The following is a 10,796-nucleotide window of genomic DNA, read 5'->3' as shown; positions in this document are numbered from 1 at the left end:
ATATATATATATATGAATTTATATTTATATATATATATATACCAGTCTCTGTAAACCCTAAAGATGGCTGTGCACAAAAATCCCAGTAGATTGAACAGTTTCTGTAATACTTTTGACCAGCCTGTCTGGCTAAAAGTAAAAGTATGTTTAAAGTCACCTAAATTTTCCGTCTTCCTCAACCTAAAGCTCGGATTGAACTTCAGCAAGTCGCCTTCGCCATGTCCAAATGACCAATTCCATTGACATGATGCTATGTGACTGGATTTGTGACGGACCTAATAAAGTGGCCGGTGAATGCAACAACACCCAGAAACAAAAAAAAATATTTAATAAAAGATAACATTTTAAAATCATGAGACATTAAGGTACCAGTATCACTTAAAAACAAACACAGTTGGTCCACAGATACTTAATTAAAAAACGTAATATGCACACTTCTTGGCACAATGGGTACAGATAAGCAATATGTTTCAAGTGTCCCCTTTTTTATGTCATTTGCTGACATCAAGCAGCAACATGAGTTATTGTACAGTGCAATGTTTACTCACAGTATATGAGGCAGTTAAATTGCTGAGAGATACTACCAGTATATTAATCTTGTTACAAAACACCATGCAGCTACTTTAAACATTAACATCAAGCACACAACATGGGCATTGTGGACTTTGAAACACTTTGAAGTAAAGCACAAAACATTTTACAAGATGCTCCAGACAGCTTTGAGCTCTTCCAAGTGTCAGATGAGGAATTACATATGAGCAGTTTTCAAAAATAATCATAATAATAATAATAAAGAAGACTACAGGAGCCTGCTGCACATTTGGCTCCTTGTATTTAGAGTTATGAACCACCCATTCATAAAAAAAGGTACATAGACATTAACACAAAACTAAAATTGAAGCATTTCAAAGCAGATGCAAATCTATGCTTTAGTCCTGCTAATAGGTTTAAAAATAAAACAGAGCATCTATCATCATCTCATTTAGTGCACACAATTTAAAATGGTTCAAATCAATGGCAGCAATTAAGCTTACTGAATCACAAGACATTATGACGGTTCTTAGTGTCCTCACGTTTTATCATAAAAACCAAATTAATCTAAAACAGTGCAAGTTCTGATCGACAGGTTTAAGACCACATACAAAATTAGATCTGGAGCAGTGGATTAAATCAGGGTTAACTCTGCCCTCATCAATGACTGCAGGTGCAGATTCCTACAGCTTTCGCCTAATTAAAAAATGTATTTCATTGTACGTATGGTTCAGTGCAAAAACTTTGGCAGAATATAAGGTAAAATCATATTTTCCACAATTGAATTTTCTCTGCCACCACGCACCAGTTGGAATGGTCAAAGTAGGTGTGTTTTACATGGAGCTCTTCAACATTACGCTCTATCAGCTCTGCCAGTTCTCCCTCTTTAAAGACGTGATAGTACCTCAGGCAGGAGGCTTCCACCTGCCCTTCACCCCCCTGAGGACTAAGTGTGCTCACCGGCCGCTCTTCTCCCTGAGGCCTCTCATCTCTTTCATCCCCAGATGGTTTCTGCAAAGAAATTAGATCAGGCAAAGCGAGAGAGCTGCACTCCTGGGCTAAAGATATGGAGATGTCTTGTTTTTCAGTGCCGTTGTTGTTAACAGTGCTATCAGTGCCTCCAGAATAATTAGGCTCTTTGTGCAATTCTGTGACCGAGTCAAAGACGTCCTCCTCTGAGCCGATCACAGACGGAGGGGAAAAGAAGCTCGAGACTTGCTTGATGAGGCCTCGTCCTCTCCCGCGTAGGTTGGGCTTGTTCCCCTCGTTTTCCCCTGTAGGCGAAGACAAACATCTCAGGTCTCTGGTGGACGGCCAGGCGATGGCCAAGCTCCCAAAGTCAAAGACGGAATCCAGAGACCTGGAGAAGAACCACAGTTTCTGTGTTCTCTTCTGCGGCAAAGAGCCGGGCAGATCTTCTTCATCTGCCACAGAAGATGTGCTTCTAACCTTCCTGTGCTTTTCAGAGGTCGCTATGGCTTCGCTCACACTCTGCGCTGTGGCTCGTCTTCTGGATTTGACATCCTCTCTGCTGACGCCGGAGGGCAAATAAGGGTTGGGGTTCCAGGGAACGAAGATGTCCTGTTTCTCAAATTTGCGCCGCTTCTGCTCCATGGCCCATACGTAGATCATAATGCGGCCGCCCACCCGCAGAGTACGAGCCATCTCTTTTATTGCTCGAATGCGACGTTCTTTGGTGGAAAAGTGATGGATGACTGCGAGGAACACATGCATTTTTCAGAATAAAGGAATAAGGATTTATTATTTTCTGACCCTATTACACAAACTGTGGTAAACTGATGATGAACCAAGTGTCAACATCAACCATCTTTAGCTGCATGTGAATACATATTACCTGCAATAGAGAGCACGGCATCGAAGCAGCGGTCTCTGTAAGGCAAGTGCAGCCCGTCGCACATCTGCACCTCGTGCCCTTGGCTCCAGGCAAAGTCCACCAGGGGGCGACACACATCGCACCCCAGCTTGAACACGTCCTTATTAATGTGGAGATACTTGCCATTGCCACAGCCTGCCAAGGACAAGACAGTCAGCAACAGTTAAAGTTTTATGCTTGAAAGCAACAGAGAACCACACATCAAGGTTCAAGGTTCTTTACTGTCATCGCATCACAAGTGGTACATGAAGTGGAACGAAATTGTGTACACAGGGTCCCAGTTACATCCAACAAGAGAGAAAATATAAATTTCAAAAAGAAACAGTAAATAGGGATCTTTAAGGTATGTGCTAAACGAACGCCAAACGGTACGCTAAAAGAGATAAGATATACAACTAATAGTGCAAAACAATACACCGAACAACAGCAGCACGAACATGAGTCTTTGTGGGTGGATGAGTACGAATGAATGAATACAGCAGCATGAGATCAGCAGCATGAGATCAGCAGCATGGATAATCAGCAGTGGATTTTTTTTTTTGTGAACGTGAAACCCACCAATATCAGCAACGAGGCTCCCAGGCGGCAGGTCCAGCAGGAACTGCTGCACTTTGGGCCAGGCTTTATACCGGCTGTCGTTGAAATACGGAGCGATCTTGTCATAGACACTGTGCACATGGTCTCTCTCCAGTTGACTGGCAGCCTCCTCCATCATGTTCACCCAGGCTGCCTCATACAAGCTCACAGCATTGTGGCTGCAGGGGAGGGGGGAAAAAAAAATTCAATCTACCAACTCATTTCACAATTTTTATAGAGAGAAAAACAAAATATGAACCCCACCATGTTTCTTACCACATGCTTGTTAAGATCTTTCAAGGTCAGACACACTGAAACGTGTCAGGCAGCAGTGGTAATTTAATGCCAAACCCTCTGCTGTGTGCCTCAAGTACCAGCAGCCCCTGCCCTCCAGCTGAACATGTACTTATTAAGCACAACATGGACAAGTCATCATGTTTCCACAGCAGCTCATTTTTACAATAAAGCTGCAGCAAAAGGTCGGCGCATAAATCATAAGCAACAGAATCTGAAGTGAACATTATGAGTTACTTCTGTCCAAATGAGTTCACTTATTAAAATTACCACTACAGAGAAGTGCTTGGCCTCTCTGGCTTTACAGAAGTGGATACATTTGTTTGTACTCCTACAGCTCACTGAATTAATGCTTCATTTCTCATGAAAAGCGATTCAGTTAAAAGTGACAGAGTTAACAGAAAAGTAGAAAAATATTTATGTTGACAAAGATATGCTAAAACACGGATTGTATGGATTATTGAGCATGGACTTTGTTGTTTTCAACCAGTTTGACAAGACTGTCAACAAGGAAGAGGGCCGGCAATGGAAGAGGGGGCGTACCAAAGAGACCATCTTATCACAAGCAGAACTGGTTTGTTCCACTTTGGAGTAAACTGTTGGGGGAAGAATCAGTTTTGTTGTGCGTGTCCTTGACTGATGAAGCCTTCCGGACCGAAGGTGAAACGTTTCAGCACAAAAAAAGAAACTGTCCAGATGACCTGACTGAAAAATGTTGGATTGTATACCTGGATTATTGAGCATGGACTTTGTTGTTATATGCTAAAAGAGTTTGGGGAGATTTACTGCTACACTTAACAAGTGGGTTGGAAACTCCTTAACAAGAGACGTCTGTCTGGGACTGAAACGCCTTCTGGATGCCTCGTGTGACTTCTGAACAACTGGGGTGGTGAAGGAGGTTGAAGCCAACCCACCTCTGATGTGCCTCTGCGGTGCGGAGCAAGGTAGTAACAGAGGCAAAATGGCTAACAAATAAGTCGCAGTGTATAAGCTCAATAATGGGATAAACTGATGACAATAACGTGCGACTACAAGGTTGTGGGATTAAACAACAAAAATATTTATTACAAAGGGAATATCAGTGATGACGCACATCACCTTTATAGTTAATTTAAATAATAGTTACAACAAAAATGATTGCTAAAGTGAGGAAATTCATTAGGTTTTGTAAAGAACATGAGCGCTCCATCCAACACACAGTCAACGTGTCGTGCTCCATATCAACCCAGCTGAGTTCTGCTCCACTTCTCTTTTGGTTTTGCTTCGTTTCACTTGCTTAATTTCTGAAAGCTCACGTCTGTGCAGGAAGTGGTCGACCCTGTCTGTGGTGTATGAATGGCCAGAGGGAGGGCAAAAACTGTCTGTCTTTGCACCAATTTTGCAGAACTGTTTCATGAAAGAACCTGAAGCGTTTGGTGAGACTGTAGCCAACCTCCTAGGATGTGGACGCAAGAGGAAATGCAATCCAAGGTTGAGCAGGCAGATAAAAAGAAAAAGAAACTTTTTTTAACATAACCATCTAAAACAATTCAAGCTAAACTGCAAGGTCAAAACATGTAACTTTATTATCGCCAATCATTACATGTTGAATCATAATGGGCCTTATGGTAGAAGACAAAGAAAGGCTCCACTATTGGCAGAAAACACAAAAAAGGTAGACAAGATTTTGTCAAAATGCAAATTGACACGCCCCAAAGTTTCTGAGAGAAGTTTCTAGGACTGAGACAAAACAGGAATGTTTTGGTCAGTCATATTGGTTGTGGGGTTTTTTTTTTTGTTTAGTTTTCTGAAACAGTACCAACAAATTTATTCACATCTGCATACTTTTGTCTTTCAGTGGGAAAATTCAGCCTCAGTTTAGGCTCTGGGACTTTGAGTGGAAATGCAGAACTGACACATTCATTCAACCTTTATTTATACAGGTTAGTCTCATTGAGTCACAAATAGGCCTGGCACAAGAACAAATTTTGCTGAGCGACTAATTGTCTCAGAAATTATTGCGATAAATGATCATTTTGTTTGAAATTTAACTTTTTTTTTTATTATTAAACCTTTATTTAAAACAGATAAGTCACACTGAGCCTCAAAGATTCATTTACAAGTGAGACCTGTTTGGACAGACAATAAAATTTTAGAAGAAATATTGATTTGTTTGGAGTGTAGTACCTTTTTTGACCACCTGATGTCAGTATAAGACTGTTTGAACCAAAGGATGGCTAGTTGAGTTGAGCAGCGTGTCTCTTTAATAAAAATGGGAGGGAGGGCCCTTGACGTGACATGGGCTGACATGGGCTGACATGGCGGACGCTCAGTGATTTGAACTCTTTAGCATAGCATTTTTCACACAAAGCTTTTAATTTTTTTTTAAATCAGTAAACAAGTTCTCAGCTTCTTTTTGCAGATAAAAACAACTTTTTACACAAAGGCACGGGTTTCAACCGTGAATTCTGGAGCTTCGACAAGACGGAGGTTTTTTTCCCCGAGGTCAGCCTGTTAGCTTAGCTCGTAGCTTAGCTTCTCAGCTTAGCTGCTTTTAACGATCCAAATACGCGATTTTGGACGGTTAAAACAGATTTTAAAGAGAAAAGAGAAAGGGAGGGGTCAGTGAAGAACGCTGGAGTTGAGCCTTTTGTCATCCAGTGTCTTCAATAGAAAGAGAGAGACACGAAGAAACGATAAAGCCGATAAATGAAAATGAGGTTGATAACTTTCAGTCATCATGCAAATAATTGATTTATTGTTTATCCCGACAGGCCTAGTCACGAACACTGAATTTCAAGATACACATTCTGCTCAATTAGGCAGTCTGATTACCTGACAGCATCACATCTTTTACAGCTTTAGTTGAGACTGTCACTGAAGTAGTTAAAGTTCTCACACTTACAGTACACATACTATGCTGAAAATTGGAGAAATTATGTAACTGAGCTCTTTGTGTTATTCACAGCTCCCACTGCAGTCCACTGAGATTATTAGGATGCAGCCCTGAGCTCCTGCAGAGCTGCTGCTGTGGCGCCCTCCAGCAGCTCAGTACAAACAAGTATTTTCATATTATTACTGCAGAACAAGTGATTTTGTCATATTAAGCAAATTTATTTTTATATCCAGATGTATTATTTTACCAGCTATATTATGTTGAGATGAAACTATAATGACTTTTTTTTTTAACATGTAAGCTTCAAAGATATTTTTAGCAGCAGTTGTGAGCCAGAGGGAAAGAACTTGTATTCAAATCATTAAAGTTGTTTTCCCCTAAATGCATGCTCTGAGTAAAAGTACTTATAAGATTATGAATATTATTAGTTTGGTAAGCTGTACTTATATTATAGTGATTCGAAATATTTTTCATACCTCTTGAATATTTCTGCATTTTATCATGTTGCAACTGCAAACTTTAAAGGACTTCACTGGAATTTTATATGAGACAACTGGGGTGCACCTAATTTTGGGAGATCGGCCGATACTTGCACGAGAAACAGGTTTTACCAATTTTTTTGTAGTTTTAACAACAATTGTCTAAACTTCATTTCTATTTCAGAGCACTACCTCATGGCCAGTTAAAACAAGTTTGCATTGTTTCTAAGATATTGTTCAAGGGTATGTTTTTCAATAAAATAAGATTGGAAAATTCAAGGTGCATTGTGACGTTATAACACCTGACAGTGTTGCTTATAAAACTAAATCGGTATCGGCCAAAATCGGAATCGGCAGGTCAGACATTTTAGAGATCGGTGATCAGCCAGAAAACTGCAATCAGTGCACCCCTACAGACAACACGAAGTAGCAAGTAGCACGACTGTGAAGTCAAATCTATTGTCATCAAAGGTCACCTATTTACTGTAATAGAGTTTCATTTGTAATTTTATCTTAATATAAATACAGCTGCTCTGTAAAGGCCTCATAGGTTTGTTACAGAACATCAGAGATCAAACAGCATCATGAAGACAAAGGAAAATACCAGACAGGTTGCAGAGTTTAAATCAGGAGTATGTTCTAATCCCAATTACAATCTAATTTGATCTAATCTCTAATCCCAAACTTTAAATACTTAACTGTCCAATCTATCATAAAACAAACAAACAAACACACAAAACAGAATAGTACAACTTACTAAGACATGGCTGCCCACCTAAAATGACAGGCAAGGAGAGCATTAACCCAAAAGGCAGATATGACACCCATGATAACTCTGGAGTAGCTGCAGAAATCCACGACTCTGGTGTGAGAATCTGTCCACAGGAAAACTCTTAGTCAAGCGTTCTGCAAATTTGGCCTTTATGCAAGAACAAAGCCATAAAAGTCCCAGCAAACGTTTAACAAGGTGCTCAGAGCTGACAAAAACTGGACTTTTTGACCTAAATGTCAAACACTCTGCGCATCACCATGAAAACACCATCACCACTGAAACACGGTGGTGGCAGCATCATGCTGTGTGGAAGCTGGTCAGAGGAAAGATGGATGAAGCTAAATACAGGGCAATCATGAAGTAAATAATTAAATCAGTGGCTCCAGAAGACTTGCAATGGACGTTCATCTTTCAGATAGACAACCACCCGAAACATTCAGCTGCAGGGCTGCAGTGAAACATTACATCAAAGCTCATGTTAGAATGACCCAGCCGAAGTCCAGGCTTTCAAGAATCTGTGGCAAAACATGAAAATTGCTCCTCAGACACAGTTCATTCCACCTGTCTGAACTTCAGCTTTTTTCACAAAGAGGAATGAACAAAAGATTCAATCCCTGGATGTGCAAAACTCCTGGAGGCATGCTGCAAAAGAACTGGAGCGAAAAATACACGATGAAGGCAGCACAAAATATAGAGCTTTGTGCGGATTTCACCTAATCTTATAACAATATAAAGGTGCAGGACATCAAGAGCAGTTATATAAGGCCAGCTGTCATTAAATCCTACACAATAAGATATTATTTTAAGGCAAATCTTAGCTATAGGACGATAGTTTTAATTATACAAGCCTTCGAATATGAAGGTCATTTCTAAACGTGAAAAAATCGTATTCTGAAATCAAACCAGCTCTTAATCTCCGAAAGTGTTTCATAGAGTTTTCTTTCCGCCATCTGTTCAAGCTTACATTAATAAAGGACCCACATGACTTATTGAGCTCAGTTTTATGTGTCATTAAAGAAATTCATGTTAATTAATCCAAAGCCCAGTTCTGCAGTCTAATGGATTCTGTAACGCCACACTGCACTTTACTGATAAGGTTAATGAGAATTATACCTGTCAGACGTCTTGACCCCACCTCTCCAAAAAAAACCACATCAATCTGAAACAATGTCAGAGTGGTTCAAAACATCAAAGTCCATGCTCAATAATCCAGGTATAAAATCCAACAATGTTCAGTCAGGTCATCTGGATGGTTTCTTTTTGATTTGCTGAGACGTTTTGTCCGTCATCCAAAAGACTTCTTCAATCTGAGGAGCCACCAAACAAAACTGATTCCCCCAAACAGCATACTCCATAGTGGGAAAAAATGGGGCCCGCCCTCTCCTTGAAGAAGTCCTTTGGATGAAGGATGAAACATCTCAGCAAGAAAAAGAAACCATCCAGATGACCTGACTGACCATTGTTGGATTTTATACCTGGATTATTGCGCATGAACTTTGGTGTTTTGAACCACTTTGGCATGACTGTCTTAGTGGAGTTGATGGGGGAGAGGGTGGGCCCCGGAGGCCATTTTAGCACCAGCAAACTTTTTTTTCCCCCACTATGGAGTACGCTGTTTGGGGGAATCAGCTTTGTTTGGTGGCTCCTCAGATCAAAGAAGTCCTTTGGATGACGGACGAAACATCTCAGCAAAAAAATAAAAAAACAACTGTCCAGATGACCTGACTGAACATTGTTGGATGTCAGAGTATAAATAATCTCAAGTGACCCCCGGACACTAAATGCAACATTTCGCTCTACAAACCGATTTTCAGAGCCTTGCTGTGCATTAAGAGGCTCTGTGCAGTATCCATCTCTCTGACCTATTTTTGGATTATCTGCATCATCCAAGCAGAAGGAAAACATCTGGGCAAGGTGAGCATTAATCCAAGAAGTAACCATAAAGTCACCCTAGAGGAGCTGCAGAAATGCACATCCCCCTCAAACACATCTTTATCTGTGTTGAAATTCAAGTTTTTCCCCCTCAGCTCACAATAGACTGGTCCTCGGCTGACATTATGTAACCAGCAGCTCTGCTTCTGACTGACAGTCCAAGCTAAAATGAAATCAGAGGACAGATGCAATGCATGACACACAAGTTTGTTGGAGGAGAAAGGGACACTTGGCGGATAAGGGTGATTGTTCATCTGTCATTTGTTCTTTTACAGATTAAGACAAATGTATCAGTTGGTTCCAAGTTTCCCTGCAATACTTGATCTGGACCAATAGTCCTGGAGCATGCGAGCTCAGCAGCAGAGATCTGGTGAGCTAAAGGAGCAGACAGATCACCTCCATCAGGATGGAGGAAGAGGCTCCCTGCTTCGTGCCCCATCAAAGTTTCCAATAATGAATGTTTCTCATCCTAATCCGGGATTAAGATCAGTGTGCTGCAGACAAGGCTCTCTCTAAATATATAAAAATGTTTAACTTGATTAAAATTTCATTTATTTTTGAAAATAAGAGGAGTTTGCCAATAGCTGCCCCCCCCCCCCCCACACACACACACACACCACACACACACACACACACACACACACACACACACACACACACACACACACACACACACACACACACACAGAGCCAGACAGTGGGTAACCCCTTACCGTTGTTGTGTATTTATCCGCGCCTGTATCCTCTCAGGTGGCCGGAGTTAAACTTCTCTCATTCGCCCGTGAGCTGGAGCTTCATGGTGGAGCTGCAGGAGGACCAGAGGAGGCTGCTGGTCACGGAGGAGCCTCACCGACATGGGGGGGGGGACGGATGGAGGGAGCCGAAATCTAAAGAAGCCCCTCCTGCGCGTGAGTGTGAGCGCTGCGCCGCATCATTTCCATCTCATGTTCAGCTCCTCGTCTGTCCAGGTGGAGAGCGTGTGGAGCGCGGCTTCCGGTTGGGCGTTTCAAAATAAAAGTAAAAATCAATTCAATTTAGTTCAGTTTATTTCTATAGCGCCAAGTCCCAACAGATGTCGTCTCAGGGCACTGAACAGAAACATTCATATATACAAAATAATAAGTTAACACTATTTATCTGAGGAGCAGATTTGAGTTTAACTCCATCTTGAGTAAGCATGAAGGCGACAGTGGAAAGGAAAAACTCCCTCATGAGGAAGAAACCTTTAGCAGAACCAGGCTCAGGACAAGAGGCCATCTGCTTCGACTGGCTGGGTTTGAAACAGATACACAATGGCAGGTCAAGAATCACATGTTAAGAGAGAAATAATATCAAATGAAAACTATTCAATTTTAGCAATTCATTTAAAGAAATTAGGTAAATTTGTCCTCTAGTAATCTAAGTTTAAGACAGCATAACAAGCAAACCCTAACTATAGGATTT

At 41.1% G+C, this 10,796-nt stretch overlaps 2 protein-coding genes across 2 annotated transcripts in view; one reads left to right on the top strand and one right to left on the bottom strand.

Moving 5' to 3' along the window:
• hdac12 (histone deacetylase 12) overlaps nt 1–230 on the top strand; it is a 5,412-nt gene extending 5,182 nt beyond the window's left edge. The window contains 1 exon segment of the mRNA XM_037677881.1: nt 187–230. Coding sequence (XP_037533809.1) covers nt 187–230 — 44 coding nt within the window.
• Nucleotides 231–1,034: 804 nt separating this feature from the next.
• trmt9b (tRNA methyltransferase 9B) lies at nt 1,035–10,103 on the bottom strand. The gene is made up of 4 exons (XM_037678285.1): nt 10,067–10,103; nt 2,984–3,180; nt 2,387–2,560; nt 1,035–2,246 (listed from the first exon to the last, which is right to left on the bottom strand). Exons 2-4 carry the CDS (start codon nt 3,138–3,140, stop codon nt 1,297–1,299), a joined length of 1,281 nt encoding a protein of 426 aa, XP_037534213.1. The 5' UTR covers nt 3,141–3,180; nt 10,067–10,103; the 3' UTR covers nt 1,035–1,296.
• Between the last annotated feature and the right edge of the window lie 693 nt (nt 10,104–10,796).

Source organism: Nematolebias whitei, chromosome 6, assembly GCF_014905685.2.
Source record: "Nematolebias whitei isolate Nwh7 chromosome 6, NemWhi1, whole genome shotgun sequence".
In the NCBI taxonomy this organism is placed as follows: Eukaryota; Metazoa; Chordata; class Actinopteri; order Cyprinodontiformes; family Rivulidae; genus Nematolebias; species Nematolebias whitei.
The sequence above is the reverse complement of the archived record's forward strand: the minus strand, read 5'-3'. Positions and strand labels throughout refer to the sequence as shown.